This window comes from Argentina silus (assembly GCF_951799395.1).
Source record: "Argentina silus genome assembly, chromosome: X".
Classification (NCBI taxonomy): Eukaryota; Metazoa; Chordata; class Actinopteri; order Argentiniformes; family Argentinidae; genus Argentina; species Argentina silus.
This window is the reverse complement of record NC_139653.1, coordinates 16,734,123-16,758,880: the sequence shown is the minus strand read 5'-3', so window position 1 is coordinate 16,758,880 and position 24,758 is coordinate 16,734,123. Positions and strand designations below refer to the sequence as shown.

At 44.2% G+C, this 24,758-nt stretch overlaps 1 protein-coding gene across 7 annotated transcripts in view; it reads left to right on the top strand.

Annotated features, from left to right (window-relative positions):
• LOC310822746 (neurobeachin) overlaps nt 1–24,758 on the top strand; it is a gene marked incomplete at its 5' end in the record, with an annotated part of 231,677 nt that overhangs the window by 71,391 nt on the left and 135,528 nt on the right. For all 7 annotated transcript variants that reach the window (XM_083695211.1, XM_083695209.1, XM_083695208.1 and 4 more), the window contains 8 exons: nt 1,367–1,493; nt 7,736–7,855; nt 8,494–8,640; nt 12,078–12,275; nt 12,446–12,579; nt 13,247–13,355; nt 14,240–14,392; nt 15,670–15,838. In XM_083695211.1, the coding sequence (XP_083551337.1) occupies nt 1,367–1,493; nt 7,736–7,855; nt 8,494–8,640; nt 12,078–12,275; nt 12,446–12,579; nt 13,247–13,355; nt 14,240–14,392; nt 15,670–15,838 (1,157 nt within the window). The remainder of the gene's footprint in view (nt 1–1,366; nt 1,494–7,735; nt 7,856–8,493; nt 8,641–12,077; nt 12,276–12,445; nt 12,580–13,246; nt 13,356–14,239; nt 14,393–15,669; nt 15,839–24,758) is intronic.

Genomic DNA, 24,758 nt, shown 5'->3' with positions numbered 1-24,758 from the left:
CTGTGGCTCTCATTCTAATGGAGAGGGTAATTATCAGCTGGTAACCCTAACCCCTGCCACAGCAGCTGCCTGGCTGCCTTCTCACTGATCTCCAGGTCTGGGACTCTCTCTTTCTCTAGCCCTGCACACATACCAGTGCAAACATCATCTTTCTTTATTAGCTCAGGCAAAACAGCCAGTGTTTGTTTCAGTAGATCCCAATGGGGGGTCTTTGAAGAGCGTAGACTACTCCAGTATAGGAGGATAACATGTAGGAGTCAGTGCAAAGAGGTTGTTGTCCATCCGAGCAGGGAGAATTTCATGGTACAGGGTTGGCGTTAAACTGCAAGCTCTGCTTACATTATTTATGGGAGGCGCAGTCACTCTGTGCAGAGAGTGTGGAAGCCTTTATCAGTTGAAGGGAAGGGCAGATCATTGTGGAGTGGACATGATTTAGAGAGGTGTTTCCCCATGTCAATTGCTAGTCTTGTTTTAAAAAAAGAGGAAATAAGTGTCAGGCAGCTTTAAGAGGAGAGTGTCACTCTCAGCAGTGTGGCTGGTCACAGAACAGTGCCAAGAGATATGTCACAGAGTTGCCTTCTCAAGGGACTTTTCCTCTCAGTATTACTTTCTCTGAGTATTTCTAGTCCTAGTTGAGACTCATTTTAATTGTCTGCCCCTCTGACACACCCCTCTGAGTATGCCTTTAATTTCTTTCCAATTATTTCCCAGTATGTATATCACTGTTGTTAAAGGGGAAAATAAGAGTATCCATAGCCATTTACAAATGTATTTATGTCTTGAGCGCTAACTACACTTATCAATCACACACACACACACACACACACACACACACACACACACACACACACACACACACACACACACACACACACACACACACACACACACACACACACACACACACACACACACACACACACACACACACACGCACACACACACACATCATTCTCAAGGATTTGCCAGTCTGTGATAAAATGCATCCGCCCAGAGATTTCTACCTGCTCTGAAAGCTTCTCTGAACCAACAAAAACAACAGACAGTTGCATTATACATTCAACTTATATCAAGGAGATAAAATGCTTTATTCTGCTCTCTTCAGCTTGATTCCCTGTGTCATATATTCAGTTGAAAACAAATAAAAGAGCACAAAAACAAGCAAGAACACTTGTGTAAGAAACACACACACACAAACACACACACACACACACACACACACACACACACACACACACACACACACACACACACACACACACTGTTGATGTGCTGTATGTACTGTATATGAATGTTTTCTTGTTGACAAATGAATGAAATTAAGACAAGTTTCCCCCTCATAATATTTATGTATATGCATTTACAGCTTTCGCACAAGCAAAGGCATTGGGTACTCGGCACATTTTGTAGGCAACTGCTTGATTGTGACATCGCTCAAGTCCAAAGGCAAAGGTTTCCAGCACTGTGTGAAATATGACTTTCAGCCCAGGAAGGTAAGCACCGCCTTAATTTCCAATAATTTTCACCCAGTAATGATTAACAGAGGGCTTGATCCAGAGTGCAGTCGCAAATAGTTCAGTCCTGATTGAAGTGCTTGTGATGCAATAGGAGCATCTGTCTCAGGCTCTGTTAGTAGGGCTACATTGATCTTTACAGACATTAATGGATAAGAGTTGGTGATGAACCTGTTGCCATGTGGGCTGTATTTGGGAAACAATACGTTATAAGCTCTCATAACAGAGCCAAAATCTTTAGAATAAACATGGTAGAGCTAACATAGATTTTGATAATAAGGTTTTGTGTTTGAATGTTACTCTGTTGTTCATATGACTTAATTGACACGATAAGATATGTTATTATTTTAGTCACTCAAAGGCAAGAATTATGCATTTTGACACTGTAACAATGTCCGGTGGTACACAGAGGCAGACGCAGTATAATGATAAGGGAATTTCTCCCGTTTATTTTCAAAGGGGTCCGCTGGCACGGTTCGGCTTTCCAGCCTCGTTCAAAGTCTCTCTTTTGGTGCTCGGCTCGGCTCGGCTCTGCTCTCGCCGCCTGCTTCTCCAGCTTAGCTCCCTTGCTGAAATGGCAGAAGCACACCCATCTTAAACATTCGCCGGCGAGACTTAATTCGCAGCAGGTGTGCAACAAAAGTCTCGCCGACACAACCCCGGCCACGGTCCTGTAGCTCCCTCTACAGGCCGAACGCTGCATGTCCCCCCACATACCCCCACCGCCCGACACAGGCCGGGGACCCGACGGCCGACGACCTACTCCCCCCCCCCTGCACGGGAGAGGAAGTCTGCCACGACCATCTGCGCCCCCGGTCTGTGCACGACAGAAAAGTTGAAGGGCTGCAACGCGAGGTACCACCGGGTGATCCTCGCGTTTACATCCTTCATGCGGTGGAGCCACTGGAGGGGGGCATGGTCGGAGTAGAGGGTGAAGGCGCGACCCAGCAGGTAGTAGCGGAGGGTGCCGACCGCCCACTTGATGGCCAGGCACTCCTTCTCCACGGTGCTGTACCGGCCCTCCCTCTCTGACAGCTTACGGCTCAGGTACAGCACCGGCCGGTCGGCCCCCTCCACGCGCTGGGTCAGCACTGCTCCCAGCCCTCTATCCGACGCGTCCGTCTGCAGGGAGAAAGGGAGGTTAAAATCAGGCGCATACAGGACTGTTTCTCCACAAAGAGCCCCCTTAAGGGCCTCGAACGACCCCTGGCACTGGCCCGACCATTGGACCGGATCCGGGGCACCCTTCCGGGTGAGGTCCGTCAAGGGACTGGCCAGCTCTGAAAACCCAGGTACGAACTGGCGGTAATATCCCGCCAGCCCCAGGAAGGCCCTCACCTCCTTCTTTGTCTTGGGCCGGGGAGAGGCGGCGATGGCCGCAGTCTTTTCAATCTGCGGTCGCAAGTGGTACCCCAAGTGGTACCCCAGATACCGGATCTCCCTCCGCCCGATCACGCACTTTTTCGGGTTGGCCGTTAGCCCCGCCTGCCTCAGGGACCGCAGAACAGCAGCCACCCTCCGCACATGCTGCGGCCAGGTGTCACTGTGGACGACAATGTCGTCCAGGTAGGCCGCAGCATAGGCGGCGTGCGGCCGCAGAATACGGTCCATGAGGCGCTGAAAAGTGGCTGGGGCTCCGAACAACCCGAAAGGGAGCACGGTGAACTGGAATAACCCGAGCGGAGTGGAGAATGCCGTTTTCTCCCGGGACACCGGCGAGAGTGGAATCTGCCAGTATCCCTTCGTGCAATCCAATGTCCAATCCAAAAGTACCTGGCCGTACCAAGCCGGTCCAAGAGCTCGTCGACCCGGGGCATAGGATATGCATCGAACTTGGAGACCGCATTAACCCGTCTATAATCCACACAGAACCGTATAGTCCCATCTGGCTTGTTGACAAGCACGATGGGGCTACACCAATCACTGCGGGACTCCTCGACCACACCCAGCTCCAGCATGGCTTCCAACTCCCGGCACACAACGTCTCGTTTGTGCACCGGCAACCTATAGGGACGCGTGCGCACCGTTAAACCCGGCTGCGTTTCTATATGGTGGTCGATGAGCGTAGTCCGACCGGGCAGGGGAGAGAACACGTCGGCGAACTTAAGCTGCAAATCTGCAACGTCCGCGGCCTGGCTAGCAGAGAGATGGTTATCAATATCGACCGGAGTGCTACCTTTCGATTTTGGGACTTCCGGCCCGAACTCCTCTCTCTCTGGAACTATCGTAGCCAGAGCAACAGTGACCACGTCGTTCCATTTTTTTAGGAGATTGACGTGATACACCTGCAAGCTATCCCCCCGGTCCGAGCGTATAACCTCATAATCCACGTCCCCCATGCGACGTGTGACCACAAATGGCCCTTGCCACTTCGCGAGTAATTTCGTGCTGGAGGTGGGTAACAGTACGAGCACCTTGTCTCCCGGTGTAAACTCTCGTAGGGTAGCCCCCCTGTCATACAGGCGTTTCTGACGCTCCTGGGCTTGCAGCAAATGCTCACGTGAGATAGCCCCTAGGGCGTGGAGCTTTGTGCGCAAGTCGAGGACGTACTGGATCTCACTCTTACTGTCGCTAGACCCTTCCTCCCAATTTTCTTTAAACAGGTCTAGGACACCCCGGGGCTTACGCCCGTAGAGTAATTCAAACGGGGAAAACCCGGTGGAAGCTTGGGGAACTTCCCGCACCGCAAACAACAGGGGATCTAGCCATTTATGCCAATTCCGACTATCCTCGTGGACAAACTTCCGGATCATTGACTTCAAGGTCCGATTGAACCGCTCACAAAGGCCGTCAGTGGCCGGGTGGTAAACACTGGTTCGAATCGCCTTGATGTTCAACAAGCCATACAGTTCCTTGAGGGTGCGTGACATAAAATTAGTGCCCTGATCGGTGAGAATCTCTTTCGGGATTCCCACGCGGGAGATGACTTGAAACAATGCTTGCGCTACACTCCTGGCAGAGATATTGCGCAGAGGTATTGCCTCGGGGTATCGGGTGGCGTAATCTATCAAGACCAACACAAATCGATAACCCTGTGTGCTCCGCTCAAATGGCCCGATAATATCCATCGCAATGCGGTCGAATGGGTTCTCGACCAATGGTAAGGGCCGCAAGGGGGCCCGTGGGATGGCCGGGGGATTTACTAACTGACATTCCCGACAGGACGCGCACCACCTACGCACCTCTGCCCGAATCCCCGGCCAATAAAATCGAGCCATTATACGGTGCAGTGTTTTGTCATAGGGGTCCGCTGGCACGGTTCGGCTTTCCAGCCTCGTTCAAAGTCTCTCTTTTGGTGCTTGGCTCGGCTCGGCTCTGCTCTCGCCGCCTGCTTCTCCAGCTTAGCTCCCTTGCTGAAATGGCAGAAGCACACCCATCTTAAACATTCGCCGGCGAGACTTAATTCGCAGCAGGTGTGCAACAAAAGTCTCGCCGACACAACCCCGGCCACGGTCCTGTAGCTCCCTCTACAGGCCGAACGCTGCATGTCCCCCCACAGACACATTAAAAGGGGGTCTGTGTCTGTGGTTGAAAATATGGATAGATATATATCTGTTGCGATTCTCAAAATCTGTCAAAGTGAAATTCCTCCACATCAGTATTTCTTTTTTTACTAGAACTTTATTCTATTAAAGCAATTCCGGCCCTCTGCTTCGTATCAAGCCTAAGAAATGCCCTCAGCTGTGACTTTATTCATGACTTGAGTGCCTTATTGCTTTCATACAACATTTACAAAAAAAATAGAGACAATAGAGACATTGTGACAAGAAAACAATGCCTTAAATGTTTATTTTGTGATCGATTTTGAGAACTATATCTGAAATATAGTTCTCAAAACAACCACTGTTGTCTAAGTAACGTGATCAACAGCTCTTTGTAATTCTAGTGTTTTCGAGCACAGGGATCTTACTGCGTTGTATGGTAAACAGGTAAAACGCGTCATAGCTGTTAATTCATCTGGGAATAAAGCACGGCTTTGAATGCCTCTGGGCCAATCACAATGCTTGTTCTGATCAAACCATTGTATAATACAGGTATAATCCCAACAAATTATAATACATTTTGTAATCTGTTGATGTGAGCTCCATGGACATCACAATCACAGGTCATTAAGTGAGGCACTACAGACTATGTGACTGGTGTAGCACACTAATCCCTATACAGGGCTAAAACTGAAGAGAGAAAATCCAGACTACAGTATATCAGAGAGGCTATACATTCTCTCACAGGTGTATTGTTTTTCAAATTATACCAAATGTTTGAAAAGACCCAACTCAGTACAAGTCTTTCCAAACACTTCCTGGCAAGAAGTGCACTGAACATAAACTTGTGCTGTTTAAGACTCCCAGATGGCTCTTACAGGTGTAATTGGATGTACATTTAGAAATTAAACTTAATTTAGCGTGGAATGTCTGAGCACCATACCTGTCCCAGAAGAGATGGCAAGCTGGCTCAAGGTGCATGTCTGCTAATTAGGACTTTCAGTTAAACAGCTGTTGACAACTAGTCATCCTACCCTCTCTGCTGCAGCTCTGACTTTATGTGAACTAAAAGCAGGAATTATACACTAGATAGTAGGAATACTTATAAGGAATTATACACGAGAATATAGGAATAGTTATTGGCCAAAACCATTTGAAGTGAAATTGTATTGTAACTTTCCCTTTAGTCGTGTGTCGCCTCAGATATCTACTGATACAGTAACTGTAATAGGCAGTTTTCTAGTGGTCATCCTCCTCCTATCCTGAATCCTTCTAATGTCTCCTCTTAAAGCACCTCTGAGTGAAGCTTCCTGCTATTTCATCAGACAACTGACAGGACTCCTCCTGGGTCAGACAAAAAGATGCCCTACTGCTGTGTCCATCTGCACTCTGCCAGGCTGGCTGCCACTGCACCGGGTCAATGTTTCTATTAGTAATACATATATGACCTTCATTAAAAATGAGGGTAAACGCAGCTCTGAAGACACCCCCAGAGCAATTATGTGCACTCCTCATTTAAATGTGGTGATTAAAAGTGATTTTTAAGGGGGAATTGCCTTTTTATATTTCAATGGATTCATTGATTTACTTTGCAAACACATGCAAATGATGTGTTTAATTATTGTTGTTTAATTATGCAGTAGATTAACATATTTGAGGTTTTATCTGTAAATGCTTAATATCCTCCAGAATTTGCTATGCCTTACAGGTCAGATTTTAGATGAGTCCAAGTGTGAGTTTGGGAAACCGATTATGGATATCTCTGTCGCTTGTAATAATACCCTGTTTTCTATGCCATGCTGTATGTTGGAGAGCACAACTACGGGGTCATGTATGATCCTATTTGATTCCCAGATGAGCTTGTGAAATTTGTATTTAAATGGGTTTTTTTGTTGCATGAATAAATATTCTGCAATGCAAGCACAATAGGCTGTGTTTAAAAAACACATGCACACAGTAGGGCTTAATGTTCAGTCTATGGCTGGGGCTATTCTCAGGGCTTTGCCTGATCTCCTGGCTTCACTATCAGTGGCCAGCAGCACAGATCTGGCTCTGCATCTAAATTGGATAAGAGGAGCACAGGCACAGAAATTAAACAACACCAACACAAAAACTGTTTGCCAACAGGTCTGTTACCCCTGTTGAGGGCTGTAACCTCTGGTTAACATGGATGACAGGCTATGTTCAGATTGTTGCTCCCATATTAACCTGAGAGCTTAGAAGTCTCCTGTGATGACACCTCTTTATGTCATGTATGAATACTCACCCAGTGTCTCCAGTGTTCCTCCGTTACTGACCAGTTACTGCCACTGCCTGTCATAGCTATACAGTATATGAGATGAGAAACATTACAAATTGTGGTCTTTGCTCAGCTGCTGTCAGATCTATTATTAATTATACTCAAATGCAAATTCTAGAACAGTAGGCTGTGAGCCTTATAGCTGTGCTTTAAAGTTCCTTTGGGGTTCATCTCAACTTTCTTATTTGAAAAAAAGAAAATGATAAAATTAAGACCTCAGTAAGACCTAAGTAATATTCACCACTTTCCCTGTGTAGTTTCCTCTGATGTTTTCTTACTGGCAAGTGTAAGAGGTCTTATTCATGACAAATGTAAACATGTACCAAATCATATTCAGAATGTTAAGATCTAAACATTTTTTGTGTGAATATGAGGACTAAAGAGGACTGTTCTGTTGTGAGTTTAATATCAAATTAATCTAACAATGTTATCTTCCTCAGTGGTACATGACCAGTATCGTTCACATCTACAACCGTTGGAGAAACAGTGAAATCCGATGCTATGTCAATGGTCAGCTGGTTTCCTATGGCGACATGGCATGGCATGTCAACACCAATGATGTAAGGAATCTTTTGCAACTGTTATAACTTTTACTCTGGTTTTGTCGCTGCAGGAATGACTGAGTCTGCTGTTTGATCATCCAGCATATTTGGAAATTGTGAGACGAAAAGATACATAAATCCTCAACAGTGCTCAATGATAAAAATGTGTTTTTACCATTTTGGCATAGATTTCTCCTGGAAGCATAGTTAGTATTTCAAAGCTTCAATTGGAATAGGGGTGGGAGAAGGATAGAGCATGACAAATTGCAAGTGTGTTCATGATATCTGGAAGAATAATGGCTGAAATCTACAAAGTTAGGAAAAACAGAATTAAATTAAATTACTGTTTGATGATTAGACAGTGCTCCCCTGTTGATTTTGGTGGTAATGGTTGTGAATAACCAGGAAGCCCAGTGTCTATTAGACTTCCTCTCACCCTAACTGCTACTGTAAACTGTTAAAGCTCATCAGTAGGATGCTCACGACTAGTGGCTATGAATCATATGGTCTCATAATCATATTTGCTCATTAAGATAGCTTTCATGTGTGTGTTTCTCTCTAATTGCCCTGCTACTCAGCTGTCTGTGTGGATGATTTTTTCCCTCCCACCATGGACGTGTAAAAGGACCATCTTCTTGTCTTTGTCCCTGTAACAGAGTTATGATAAATGCTTCCTGGGGTCTTCAGAGACAGCAGACGCTAACAGAGTATTCTGTGGACAGCTAGGGGCCATCTACGTGTTCAGTGAAGCACTCAATCCGGCACAGATATTTGCAATTCATCAGCTAGGACCGGGCTATAAGGTATGTACTCGGCTGGTTAAATTAGATTACATGCAAGCATTCTGGATCACCTATCAATCTGTAAAGTCACTATTGCCTTGCTGCAGTTCCTTGCCTTGTGTCTCTATCCTGTGAGATATGCTCAGCTCAGATAAACTGCTGCATAAATTACCCACTCCTGAGCAATAATATAACAATGGAAGCTGGAGAGCAGGAGGCACTGAGGAGATATATAGTTGTGGGCTGCCTTCTATCAGCTGCAGCAGGTTTAAAGCACATAGGCTCAACTCACTTTAATAATTACCAAAATATGCTGATTATAGAAAAGCTGACCCGCCTAAAAAAGATTAATTGCAGCATATTTATCTTGTGAGCGCTTTACTTTATATAGCGTTTCACTCTTTCTTCAAAAGCACTTTATCTGGACTGTGTACTGTGTTATGTGTGCTGAATTTATTCCCAGCAGGTGAGGTATACTGTGTTGTGTTTTCTGGGTCTGTGGTTAAATCTTAAATGCACTGAACTTGCTGTCTCATTAGACAATACATTGTTTGTGTCAAGCCCCTCTCCCATTTACAAACTAAACTGTGTTTCAGGTTTAGTTGAAGTTGGGACCTGCCATGATGACTCATAGATTTAGTCTTTAGTCTGCCAGGGTTCTTTTCTCTTTAATTGCTTCCAGGAGGTAATGATGCCTAGCGATTTCAATGTTTAGAAAAGGGTTCATTATATTCTTTTCAGTAAAAAGGCAGTTTCTCACAAGGTAAACAACCCAAAGCAGCAGCCAGGAGGCTATAGAAGCCACAAAGTATTGTTTTTGCTGGTTTGTAATTTGATTTAGAATTTGTTTTTTGTTTGGTATAATATCTGTGCGTAACTGTGTTCTATACAGTGTACCGCTGACTTGCTCAAATGATCCCCTGAATGGCCAAGCACAACAGACCCGGAATGTACTGAGATAGCCTATACATTTCAGGACCGTGCAAGAGATGCTTTACACAACAATCACAGGCCTGTGAATGCCGGGAGATTCCCTGGAGAGGCTCTTATTGGGCTTTTTCTCTGATCGCTGCTGACTTGACATTTCCTTTCTTAATTGTGGTTCCAGACCTTCGATAACAGAGCTAACATGCACCAGTGTGACCTGCAGATTGCTTGAAATAATTAAGGAGGTGTTCTTGGGAGGTAATTGCCTGCTTTTGATGAAGTTGTGAGTGGGGTTGCCCTTGGTGTGAGATGTCGCCAGGTGAGTTGTGCAGGCAGGTCACGGAGTTGTTAGGCGTAGTGATTGGTTGGCCCATTGAGCGCCCTGTTCCAGGGGACGAGAGGGATGTCTGTTTTAATCTGTGGAGCTGCCAGAGAGAGGATGAGGCTGGAGGCATGGCCAAAGCACAGGCACATATACATCTGCTGTGTTCACTGGGCCACCAGCTGTCTTAAGCACCACACAACAGGAGTGGGGAAAACACATCTGGCCCCAAATATGATGAATTAACTTTAAGCCACGCACATCCCCTCTTTCATGTTCTATGTTGTAGCTCTAGCTAACATACAGCATTTGAGATATCGCTAACTACTGTGGCTAATTTGACAAACATTGGCTTTCAGTGACTGAATGACAACATTGACAACAATGACAACTATGCATTTCAGGGGGAAGAGAGAATAAGGATAATTAAATCTCTGTTGTCCACTTGGAATACACAGATTACCATTGCCCAAAATTAGTTTGTGTTCCTGGGACTCCATACGTTCACTATAGATCTGAAATGATAAGACTGAATCTGTATGGACTGCAACCTTTGGGTTTAGAAATGCTGCAATTTATGTTTGATTGGATGTGAGGGACATTTTCAGCAAGTCTGCATGATGTCAAGTGGTAAGGGGCCATCTCAGATCCTGGGGCAAAATCTAAATGTACTGTAGCACTTCTGACAGGAGGAGAGGCGGATCTGAGTCAATCAGAGATTGTCAGTGGAGACTAAGCCCAATATTCCTCCTTAGTGATTTGTGTGAGGCTTTTGGTAAGACCAGGGTCCCAGTCAGTGACAGCTGTTGAAGCATGCTGAGAGGTGTGACGTCAGTGCCGTGTGCTCTCTGTGGGTGTTGAGGTCCACTCCGCCCTACGCTGCAGCAGGTAGCACTTAAGCTGTCAACAGGCATCTGCAGCTCTGTAAGCTTGTAAATAGAGCAAGGCTGTTAATAGAGCAACAGTTCATTAAACCAGCCCTAAACCTCAAGTCTCATATGTTTTTTGCTGTCGACTTATATGAACAAAACAAAACAATACAAGGCAATTTCAAACAGCATCTGCAAGTATTTACAGGAAATTAAATGTCTGAATATGCCCCAGCTGTGATTCCCATTGGTTGTGACACCAATTGTTAGATGCAGACTCCGATAGTTTGACACTAAGGTTTTAGGATGGGTGTTGAGCGATTTATTTACTTTTCTAATTTTCCATGGACACAGAGAAGTCAAATCATCCATGTGCTCCTATGTTTTCCTCAACACATTAAGATCATATCTTTAATGTATTCAGTTAAATTATTGTGAAGCACTGAGATGAAGCCTAGACACTCCAGATCTTATGCTGCCAAGGAGTTTCCCAAGCCGGTGGCGAGTGAGTGTTAGGGTTAGGGTTAGCCCCAGAGCTAGCCTGCTCCTATAGGGACACCCTGGCCTTGGTGGCCCACAGCACCAGGGTAAAGTCACTTTAATCATTTGTTTGACTGGCTGGCCTGCAGACTGAGCCTCTCATGCTAGGGGGGTTGTTAACTACCACCCATGGGATCATTATTTTCACACTGTGGCATGGTCCACACTGAAGTGCGGGGAACTGAAGCTTGTTATTTCTTGTCTGAGGTTCAGTTGGGTTCCAGGAGTGGGACTTTGAAGGCTGTTAAAGAGACTGCATGATCATATGTTGAGATGATCTTTGCAGTAAGGCAGAGAAAGAAAAACATACTTATAAGACACATTAAACATACAGATACAGCTAAATCCTACTGGAGCATACAGTTATTTATGAGCCTACTTTATTTGGTACTCCAACAAATAACCCACCAGGGACATTTGATGTCATGGGCCTTTACAACATTTTACAATAACAAAACTAAGCATACTGTAGGGTTTTCCCTGACTCTCTCACTTCATTGTTATTGTCATTGCCTTCATGTGTGTGGGTGAGCGAGGGAAGTAACTCTTATCAATTATTCAACCGCCCGATGAGAGGACTTGAAAACCCTATTTGGAGTACTCAAGACGATGCATCAATTGATTAATTGAACACTCATCTGCCAACATCTAATAGATTGAGTGAATTAAGACACCTACTAACTTCATTATCGATCAGTTATATGTTACCCGTGTGACTCTGTTGAGGGATGAACAAATCTCTCTCTCTCTCTCTCTCTCTCTCTCTCTCTCTCTCTCTCTCTCTCTCTCTCCTCTCCCAGAGCACTTTCAAGTTTAAGTCGGAGAGTGACATCCACCTGGCAGAGCACCATAAGCAGGTCTTGTACGATGGCAAGCTGGCCAGCTCCATCTCCTTCACCTACAATGCCAAGGCCACTGATGCCCAGCTCTGCCTCGAGTCCTCACCCAAGGAGAACTCCTCCATCTTTGTGCACTCACCCCATGCCCTTATGCTACAGGTCAGCCACCCCCCTGTCCTCCTAACACACCTCCATCTCTCTCAACCAACATACACTAATTACCATATCCATTTACTCCCTTGTCACCACAGACACATACACTATGGGAAATATTATATTAGGTGTGTTTGCGTTTCTCTGTGTGATAACATTGTCCTTTTCCCTGACAGGATGTGAAAGCCATTGTGACTCACTCCATCCACAGTGCCATCCACTCCATCGGAGGGATCCAGGTTCTCTTCCCCCTCTTTGCCCAGCTGGACTACCACCAGCAGAACAACAGCCAAGTGGAAAGCACTGTGTGGTGAGTAAAGTGGGATGCTACACCGCTGTCCATGTGCGTCCCAATGTGTGTCCCTGACTGCATGGTGTGTGTGTGTGTGTGTGTGTGTGTGTGTGTGTGTGTGTGTGTGTGTGTGTGTGTGTGTGTGGGTGTGGGTGTGGGTGTGGGTGTGGGTGTGAGCTGGCCATGGAATGGAGCCCACTGAAGAAAGTGAGGGAAAGCCGACAAGGATAAGGAGTGTCAGCGCTTCAGCTCAACAAAGAGACAAACTAACCCCAATGGCTAGCCCCTCCCCTCATCAGCAGAAAGGTTGGATTGAAGACAAAAAGGGCTTGAGTCCCCAGTTGATTAAAGACAGAAAAAAGGACTTGAGTCCCCAGTTGATTGAAGACAAAAGGGCTTGAGTCCCCAGTTGATTGAAGACAAAAGGGCTTGAGTCCCCAGTTGATTGAAGACAAAAGGGCTTGAGTCCCCAGTTGATTGCTGGCATCCTCTGAAAATGACATTAAAGTAGCTTCTCCCCTCTGTCATTGTCTTTCTGTTCTGCTAATGCTTTTTTCATTCTAACCACCTGACTAGTAGGTCCTCAGAAGAATAGGGTTTGTGTATATATACAACAGATAGGTTAATTCATATTGTTGGTGCTGGGACAGTTTGTGTGAGAGATTGTTGTGTCTTGTTTTTTCAGTGCTACACTCCTGGCTTTCCTAGTTGAGCTTTTGAAGAGCTCTGTGGCCATGCAGGAGCAGATGTTGGGAGGGAAGGGCTTCCTGGTGATTGGCTATCTGCTGGAGAAGGTGCAGTGGACCTTTCATCAAACAGCTTACATTTTGCCATAAGACAACCACAAAGACAAAGAGAGATTTTCATATTTTCGTAAAATCATTGTGAACACATGTATTTGGTGAGTAGTAGAATTAACAAAAAGGAAATTATGAATAAAATAATGGTGCATTGTGGCACAAATGAGGAAAAGTTTTTGAGGAATTGAATAAGCCAGACTGTATTGTGTGCAGCCTTTCACCACATCAATCTGTGTGCTGTGACTAGAGCTGCATCCCCAAGCACTGTCTTAGCATCCTGACATCTCATCACTAGGAGCCCAAAGCCTAGGGCCCTGGACAGGTGCCTCTGAAAGGGACCAGAGGGGGAACAGGGAGGAGCATCTTTATTTTCTCTCTCTTTCTCTCCCTCTCTCACACTCTCTCCATAACTCTCAATTTTGTGATGCAGTCTAACAGCTTGCTGGCCTCTCATGAGTACTGGGTCTTTTGCAGCATTGAGAAACTACTCTAATTTGTCACTCAGTGGCTGCTGTGCTTTCAGCTGCTGCTAACTAAGAAGCAGTCAGAGTCGGCACCTGAGAACTGCCAGTTTTGTCCCACCCCTCCCATTGCCAGGTTTCACACACGTACATATCCTGCCATCTGTTTCAGATCTGTTTATATCACACCTTCCCCTCTCTCTCACTCCCTCGCTCCCTCATTTCCTCCCTCCACCTGGGCAGGAGACAGGTGCCAGAGAGGAGTCTTCAAAGTGAAACTATCTCCACCTTGCTACAAAGTCAAAAACTTGCAGACTTGGCTTGTACAATTGAAGTATTTCATTTTGTGGTTGGCGCAACGTTGGATTGATTGTGATTATTTGAAAGGTTGACAAAAGCCTGTCCCTTGTCCCTCAGTCATCACGGGTGCACATCACCAGAACTGTCCTGGAGCAGTTCCTGTCCTTTGCTAAGTACCTGGATAGTCTGACGCACGGGGCACCACTGCTCAAGCAACTGTGTGACCACATCCTGTTCAACGCTGCCATCTGGATCCACACCCCTGCCAAGGTGAGCCAAGCCAGGTCGCACTGTGCCCAGGTGGGACCACACATGAGCAGACTCTGCATCTCATCTACAGCTTTTAAGCAGCTCTGAGTAACTGACTGTTTAATGTGGTGCTTCTGTGGTTCATAAAGTAACATCTTTGAGAGTTCAGAAAATAATGGATATTTTCTCATATGTATTAAATACTTCACCACTGCATAGGTTTATTGCCTGCTGTCACACTCAGTTCTTAATCCCAATCCCGTTTTTGAAATGTTCAAGAGTGAAATTTCTCCCCCATTTTATAATGTCCCGTGAAAAGGCGAATGAGGCGTATCTAAGAAGCTGGGTTTGTGTGCCGAATACATTTGCCTCAGTGATGCTGCTAGTTGGGCTCTTCATGAATAGATAAAGAGGCTGTGGAAATAAATACAGAAGTGCTGGGCTGAGTGTGTCTCATGAGGCTGGCCAGTGACACTCTTCTGAATTAGAGCACAGAGAGAGGGAGGGAACCAAGGCAGAGGTAATGAAGTGGGTTAGAGCTCTTTTAGACAGAACACCTCCAAGGCCTATGTCTAGTTCCTCCCCTGAAGAGAGCCCTCTATATTCTCACTGTCCCTCTCCTCAAAGAGCAGGCGATGGAGAGAGACCTGGGTGAGTCTGTTTAAATGAGCTTTAATTAGATGAACCATCTGACCTTGTCCTCTCCCTGCCTATGTCCCACTAGATCTGACAGATTTTTATTTTACCAGCACTTGCTATTTCAGACACTTCCTTATAGAAGTTACGTAACCAACATTGTGATGCCCCATTATCTACTGTGTCTAATTGCTTTGCCCTCAGACCACATCTACTCATGTCCCTATCCTACAGTAGTTGCCTTGCTGCCTTTTACCATAACTCACATTTCACTCATTAATATCTTCTTATTTCTGTTGAATGGCAAAGGCCCTTGGTATTTACATTACAATGACTGTGGTTGGAATGAGAATTCTTGTTGAGTCTGTTGCTAATTACAGAGGACATGCTAATCAGTACTGAACAGTGCGGAGCTGGGACTATTATGAAGCTCCGTAATATGGGGTCAGTAGAAGCGTGTCACTCTCTGCCATACACCTGCGGAGATGATGGCCTCAGCTATCACAGCTTTTGTGCAATCCAGCTCAATATATGAACTAAACCAGCCTGGAAAGGTATAAATGTAGAAGTTAATTGTGTGTGTGTTTGTGTGTGCGTGCGTGCGTGCGTGCGTGCGTGCATGTGTGTGTGTGTGCGTGTGCGTGCATGCATTCCCCCTCCAGGTGCAGCTCTCCCTGTACACATATCTCTCTGCAGAGTTCATTGGCACGGCGACCATCTACACCACCATCCGTCGAGTGGGTACAGTGCTGCAGCTCATGCACACTCTCAAGTTCTACTACTGGGCCATCAACCCTGTAGACAGCAGCGGCATCACGCCAAAGGGCCTGGGTGAGCACATTACCTCTCTCTGTCACACACACTACACACTACACACACACCACACTCCAGAATTGTGGCCTGAGTAATTATTTTTCTCAATTGTTAAAGCTTGGTTGCTTTACTAAATGTGATTGCACTATGTGTCAAATGGAAAGTTTTTGTCTACATATCAAAAGGTAATTGAAGGCTCACATTGGAAGTGAATGATTTGCAGGTGAACACAACACAATGAAAGCGTCCACTGAACAGACTAAATGTTTCTCTCTATGGCAGTGGCTCCCTTCATGTTTTAAATGAGTCATCTCCACACAGAGGCCTTTGCCTGTCATCTGTTGAGGCAGATGCCATCATCAGAGGTGACGTTGAAGCAGACATGCCACATCATTACTGTCACCTCCTGGCGGGGGGTTTGGGCGGTGTGTGGGTGTTTGGGCTGTCTGGAACCAGGGCCAGAGAGATGACTGGTGTTCACACTCTCTGAAGTAACAGCCCATCACCAGGCAGGCTGAACTGGAAGTGAAGATGCCCTTGAACTGTTACTTCCTCTTCCTCTCTCTGTCCTCTTCTTTGAAATGATTACTGCCCTGTGTTAGGGAGTTTTAAAGGGCTGGGGTCCTGTTTCTAATGCAATGGCACTGCATGTATGGTTCCAGCAATGCTGTTAAGACATATTAGAAGATAAATTATTTACATCGAGGAATTTTGGTCTGAAATGATAGTGGAATGAATTGTTCATGCAACAACTTCATTGACAAAGCACTGCTGATTTTCCACAAACAGCACAAACACAAGTCATCTGTTGAAGTTGCCAGAGGTACAGTTACTATCTATGACAGGGGAGGGAGTGTTATGGCTTGGGTATGTATAACCGCCACTGGAACTGGCTCACTTGTCTCCATTTATAACTGCTGACGGCAGCAGCAGAATGAATTCTGAAGTGTACAGAAACATCTTGTCTGTTGAAGTATGAGCAAATGGTCATGGAGGGAGCTTCATAATACAGCAAGGCAATCACCCCAAACATACTGCCATAGCAACTACAGAGTTTTTCAGGACCAGAAAGTGGAAAGTGACCAAGTCAAGCTCCAGATTTAAATCCAATTGAACATGCATTTAATTTGCTGAAGAGGGCACTTAAGGCAAAATACATCAAAACAAACAACTGAAGATAGTTGCAGTACAGGCCTGGCAGAGCATCACCAGCAAATATACCCAGCGTCTGGTGGGGTCAATGGGTCACAGACTTCAGGCAGTTATTGCATGAAAAGGATTGTCGACCAAATACTAAACATGAGTGCTTTATTCGGACATTATATGATTTTTTCCAATGCTTTTGGAGCCCTGAAATAGGGGGAGTATGTTTAAAAAATGGTGAACCCAATCTGAATGGAAAACATATTGAATTAAAGCTGTAAATAAAATAAAATCTTGACTTTGAACCCATAGCAATTAACCCATAGTAATAACCCATAAACCCATAGTAAGTATACTCCAAACTGTTGGAGTATAGATCTAAAAGAAGACAAAATGCTTCCTCTTTCCAATACTTATGAAGGACACTGTATTTTGGCTGGGAGTTCCCTCCTAGCCTATTTAAGACAGCTTAGTGGCATGTTGAGGGCAGAGGGCAGTGGGGATAACATGAGTAGACATGTGTCACTGTAAGATCTTTCAACACCCCCCTCACTATCACTTACCTTCCTTTTAATCCCTTTCTCATCCCCTGTCTCCTACATGGAGAGAGAGAACTCAGTTTTTCTCCCCCACAATGAAATTTGGGAGGTGACTCTGACTCTGTCTCTGTATGTTCATATGTCACTTGTGATATCTCAGACACCACTGGGACAATTTACACAATTAGTGAAATTATACTGATTTGCCCAAATGGGATGCTATAGGTACAACTGAAATTCCAAACTTTGAACAAGCATATCTCCTGTACCGTTTGAGCAATACATTTGTTTTTATTCTCTCTCTCATTAATCCACAAAACATATAGATGGCAGGGGTTTAATCCCTGCACACAGTCACTTCACTTCAAAGCTGCCGGCACACCGTGCACGCCCTGTGAAGTGCTGCCGAAAGTGAGAAGAGCTGTGAAGGATGTTTGAAAAGAGAATGGTTTGCCTCATCAGACACATCGTTGGGCAAAATCAAGTTTATTATAGTAGCTCATGAATTGCAGATCATGCATTCTCTCACAGCACAGAGAAACGGGGAAATGTTTTGGCGCAGTCTAACATGAATAAGTGCGTGCCCGCTTTGTTAATGTAACAGAATGATTACAGAATGAAGTTAGGAATTTTCATATGTGACAACAGTAAGTACAGTATGTTGGATTTAAGTGGGATTGAGACTGGGTAGAAAAGTAGCTTACCTTTATAATAGTTGTGGTGGATGTCTAGGATTCACCACTCTGTACTTTAGCTCTTCGGAGGTGAGATTCAAGAAACAAAGTCCTGAGTAGCCACAATATTTGAGTCCGGTATTTATTATTGCTTGCAAACAAGAGACAAGAACCTAACAGCAGCTGAGCGTAAATCCGGGGGTCTGTTTAGGGCAAGTCTGAAGAGGCGATTATCAGGGTTGTCTTTTATACAGATGAAACATAATGCCAGGCGTCGCCAAGGCTATCACCTGCGAGCTTGTGCTTACGTGAGAGGTGGCGAGAGAGAAAGAACAATGGGGAGACTTTCTTACTGATCAATCTGTGCTTTCTCACTGATCAATCGGTGTTTAATATTTCACACTTATCCACCTTCCTGTCAGCAAGATGAGTCTGATTGGTTCTCGCGCTCCCCCTCATATGGCGTTTCTCAGAACAATGGCTATAGAACTTTAGAGGTGTAGCAAGAGAAAATGTAATCACAGTATTTACACAAGTTGTATCAGTCATATTAAAGTGTATATCCTTCAAACAATTCTATCAGTCATTTGAAAGTGTATATCCTTCAAACAGTTCTACAATGTATTTTCCATAACAATCCCTCCTTTTATCATTTAATTCCTTGAATGTTAACAACAATTCAGCCTAAGTATCATATTTCATGGGACGGAGGTTATCATGTTCCCCCTGGTCCACATCACACATCCAGTTGTACTCGGGGAGGCATTCAGGTTATAAAGGTCGTCTCCTGTCTCCATTCCTTCGAGTACAATGTTAACTTTCATTATGTGGGTGGCCGCCCTCCTTGTACATGCCTAGCAAACCACCAACATCAATATACAACAGGTCATCAAAAAATTAGTAATTGTACATATGGTAACCAGCAACTTAGCTATAGAAGTCCCCCCATGGCACTTGCCCCATTGTTACGTTCCACATAGGTTTGTCTGTGTCTGTGTTCTGTTTTCCCTCTTCACTTATAGGATGACATCACCACTCCCATTGCTGCACCTGCTGCCAATCATCCTAATCACCTGCCATCCCAGTCCGGCCCCAATCAACTCCCTTCATTTTAGTATTTAAGCTGTGTGTTTCTTGCCAGTCTTGCTCTTCGTGAGCTCATGCCATTTTTGACACATGTTGATAGCTCCATTGACACTTTCCCCTACTTGGATTGTGTGTGTGTAAGTAGTTGTATGTATGGTCCAGGCCCTTGGGCAGGTAAGACAGAGGCCTCTATACTCTCACACGTAGGTGGAACTATTGTCTAGACACACTAGGTAAGGGGTGGTTGCCAACCATGTACATTTTGATGTCCTTGGTTAGAGTAGTTTAGTTAGTTATTCAGATAGGCAGTCTTTTGAGTTATGGATCCTTAGTTAGGGACAGTTAGTAGCCTCTCTTAACTCTCCTAGATTTGTGTGTTACTTTCTTTCCTTTGGCAACATCCGTGTCCCCTTAGCCTGTGGGCTGCTAGTGTTGTGTGTGTCTGTTGTACTGTGTGGGCCTGATCCCGTCATGTCGTCCCTGGTCTGGCCACTGATGTCTGGTCTCGTTTTGTCGCTCCCTGTCTGCCTGCTGACGTCTGGTCTCTCCAGCGGTGGTGCCTTCTTGCAGTTTGTGGCATGTACCCACGTGCCTCTCTCTGCTACTTTCACTGCGGACTGCGTGACAAGATGTACCTGGAAGGGCCCCAACCACCGTGGACTGCTCCAGTGCTTTGTCCTGCAGTTCTCGATCAGCACCCACTCCCCTGGTCGGATGTCGTGGACAGGTCCCCCTAGTGGTGTGGGGAGTGCCTCATTCACGGTTCTGTAGATGCTCTTTTAAAACTTTGGTCAAGTTAGTACAGTATGTTAGCATATTCAATGGTTAGCGCACACCCATTATGTGGTGGACCTATTCCTGTGTTCCTTGGTTTACCAGTCAGTATCTCATGAGGAGACAGGCTGTACTTTGCCCTAGGCCTTCCTCTCAATGGGAGAGCTTTAACTCAGTTCAGTCCGGTTTCTTCACACACTTTTGTCAGTTCCATTTTAATTGTCCTGTTCTCCCTCTCCACTGCCCCTCCACTCTGGGGATGATAAGAGCAGTGAGTTTCCAAGTCCACCCCTAAGTATTCAGACATTTTCTGTACTGCCTCGTTTAAGTGTGACCCATTGTCACTGAACAATTTCCTAGGGATTCCCCATTGTGGCACTACTTCAGTTAACAATGCTTTCGCCACAATCTGCTTTTCCTAATGGGAAAACCTCAACCCATTTAGAAAACATGTCCACAAAAACTAAACAATATTTCTTTCCCGCGCAGGGGTTTAACTCGACAAATCCATCATAACATGATCAAATGGGCCATCAGGGGGAGGATGGCTTGATTGGGGAACCATTCCTCTTTCTACGTTATGCCAAATTCTGTGAATGAATCAATGCTTATTTACCATATCCGTCTTCCCCCCTTTTGACTCATGATCTTCTCCATGTGACAACACTTTATAAAAAATAAAATAAACATTTTGGTAAACACGGGTTATCATTTGGGCTAACCCAAACCAAAAAAGAATAGTAATTGGCTTAGGTATTTTAGTGCTCGAGTCTATTCTGTTTGTACTCAGGCTTTTGCTCTCCCGGGTGAGCTGATGGCCCAAAAAACAACAACAACAACCCTTTTACAAACTGTAATTTCTGCAAGCTTGCCTTGTGGCTCTGTTCTGCCAAATATTTTAACAGAGCCACAATGTTCTTCTGACAGTTGAACAGATCAGAAGATCATCAACATATTGGATCAGGGTGCTACCCTGTTTCAATACTAAATTCTTACTAAATAGACACTAATCTCTTATAGCTGCCCCAAATACTGCTGGACATTCAACGTAGCCCATAGGGGCTCTAGACCATACATATATATATATATATATATATATATATATATATATATATATATATATATATATATATATATATATATATATATATATATATGTGTGTATGTTATATGACTTATCCTTAAAGCAAAATGCGAACCAGAACTGGAATCTTTATGTACAGGAATACTGAAGAACGCATTAGCTAGGTCGACCACTGAGAAATGTAGCATTACTGGGTATATGTGTAATTAGTATATGGATCCGGAACAATAGGGGCTCGTGCTTGGACTGCTTCATTAACCTTTTTAAGATCCCGAACAAAGCGCCAGGTCTGTGGTTGGCCTTCCTGTTTGGCCTTTTTTACGGGGAAGATGGGAGTACGAGAAAAGGCTGTCAGGACATGGAACAATAATACCTTTTTCCAATAACGGCTAAAAAAAAACTGGTCTAATACCATCTACGGCTTCCTGTCTCAGGGGATATTGCACCTGTCACGGTCTGTGAGGCCCCTTGGGTACATTATATCCTTCAAATGTATTTTCCATAACATAGTGTGTGAACATCCACATTTTCAGCAATTTTTGAGGGATCGTTTGAAGAGGGAGAGCCTGCTGTATAAATTGTCACACCATTGTTTGTTAATTGGAAATGATTAAGAAAAAGATTACCCTCCCCCATCAGTATATCCTAAGATTAAACATTCAACTCCTGGCTGGCTCGGGAACTTTTAGTTTCAACAATAAACAATTACAAAAACACATCTCACTCCAGTCACACTGGATTTTAGGTGGCTGTAACCATCCTCTTCCATTCTAACCATTTTCTCTGGCAAGAGAGGCAGAGTCGGATATTTTTTCTAATGAATAGGACACTATTTTAAGGCCATGTTGGTAAAAATGACAACCATTATTGACAACTAATTTGGCCACATCTCTCTTCAATGTTTTCCTCAGCAGAGGTGTGTCTTTTTTTCCATATAGCTCACTGGAATGGACATTTTATGATAGCAGAAATGTATTCCCTTTGGTTTAGTTAATTCCGTATTGCTGCAAATACAAACAGCGTTTTAGAGCCTTTTGCATGACTATTGAATACCTGAGGCTCTCAACGCAAATTAATACAAATGCAATTTACACAAATCATCAATATAGGCTACAGGGTCCATCTGACTACAGCCATGTATTTTTCCCGAAATATGTAGAGTGAAATGGAGACGTGCAGGCAATGAGCATGGTGTTATTTCTATTACAGCATACTGGATGACTCTCATTCATATTCCATTAACCAGTTCAATGTAACATCGATATGTTTAGAGTGGCTATTTACAGTACATACCCACCCTGGGCATGATACTCAAATTTACCCGCCCTATACCCATCATGAGGTTGCTACAATATAGCCAACAAATTAAAGTTTATAACGCAAGTGCACAGGAGGAGAGTAACATTGAAGTAATCAAGGTGACAGAAACACATTCAATAGCGTCCTGCACACTCATGCATCCCTCTCCCATTCTCTCACACTCATTGTAATGGAAAAGATTACCCTCCCTTATCAACATTACATCAGCCTTAATTTTGTGCACACATTAATTTTGTGCACACATTAATTTGATTTTGTGCACACATTATCATAATTTCATTGCCTATTTGGGAGGTGTTGTTCAAGATTAGGGAGGACGATTATTTTACAGACAATGTTTGCAGGTCAATCTTCTGTGAACGGAATTCATTAAATGAAGAACTTTACTGTTCTAAGGGAGGAGTGGGATCTTTCGAATTGTATTTCTCCAGTGGCTAGATAAATTGTCATACTTTTGTTTGTTAATGGGAAATGATTATGAGTGCCAAATACGCTACAATCCGCCCACCTCCCCCTCAAGGCTGACTCACTCCTGTGAACAATCACCCCAGCATCACCGTTGCTGATTTTTCACCAGGGACCTACAGAAGTCATATACAGGCTGTGTGCCAGCCATCCAGACCGTTATGGCTACCTGCTGTTCCTCAAGGCCATACCTTAAAAGCGGTACAGAGAGTGGGTGACCAACACCAATTGGGATGGTTCCTGGGGCGAGTGGGGCTTTCCTCTCAATCTCAGGACTTCCTCATGGACACAAAGTTTCCAAACATGACCGATGGAGACCGGAGAAGCATCAAGGACAGGATCAATGTGTCCTCCTGTGCTGTTGTAGTGTACATGTATGTCTTATGTACAACCTTAAATAAACACTTTACTGTATTTTTATTTCTGCATCAGTTTCATTCTTTATCGAAATGTCATACACAATGTACAATAAACTTACAAATAATAATTTCACATGTCACAGTTAGCCATATGTTATCACGTTCAACAATTTAGATGAAATAGATGTGTTTAGTTAGTTCAGTTAAAATATCTATTTTAAAATAATAGTTTTATTTTATTTTATTAGGATATATATATATATATAATGGAAATCAACTGAGAAACATTATTTCACTATGAGTTAATACTCAAAATAACTCATCTCACAGTCCTTTTCCAACTGCGATGGTGGTTGTTTTGATGAGGTGAATGACCTGAAAAAAATACTCACAAGTGCCAACGTGTGCCTTTGCGACATCATCACACCGGCAGCACGGCCAACTGTACGTTTGAATAATTGTCACCAATTCACACAAGGAGGGCCACTACATCATTCATGGGGGACAACATGCTTACTCTGGACTTTTCAAGTCGGTGTAGACAGTAGAGCAAACCCTCATATCTTACTTCTCTTCATGATGCATAGTCTTTAGTGGCATGATGATGATGGAACCCACAGTGGCAGACTGGTGACATACCAACAGATATTTGCCACAAGGGACCTAGAAGAGAAGAACAGAGAAAGCACCTGCTACAGTACATAAGCTCAACATCTCTGCACAGTAGCTCATCTTAAACTGTGCCATCACCACTACAAAATGTCTATAGTTACAGTATGTGCTAGAATGCTTAGACACAGTTTTATTAATATTTGATGAACACAGTGCTAGTTGCACATAGCCTAATCTAGTGGAGACAAAGCAGATATTTCTGCCTTAGGCTGTACCAGTGCTTCAATACAGGCATGGTCTGGAATTAATGTGGAGATTTCCTGAGCTACTCACACACAGACACACAAATACTCCATTAAGGGATGTTAATCCATATTTGTGAACCAGCTATCTCTTATGTAAAAAAAGATGACAAGCTTTCAAATTAATCTTACCATAGATGTACTGTAGCCTTTCCAAACACATACTGTATGTATACATGTGTTGTTAATTGTATTAGAATCCCTGGGAGATGTTAAGGTGTGGGGAGAGAGAGAGAGTGTAAAATATATCTAGCAATGGATTACATCCTTGCCAGATACTGTAGGTAATTTTCAGAGTAAGTCTGCTTCCATTGATCTATTCTTAATTAGTCAGACCACAGTTGTTTTTTAGTTTCTCTCAAGTGAGCAATGCCTAAACAAAGAGACAGACAAAGAGATAATGAAGTGTTCAATTATAGGAACAAAGGGAAGACTTTTTAAAGAGGGCTGCTTCAGGTAGCCACTCTGTCTCTGGAAATGCTCAAGGCATCTGCAAATAAAGAGTGCCATCAAATTAAACCAAGCAATGTATCATTTCTCTCACACACAAAATCACTGCAAGCTGTCACAGATGCCCATT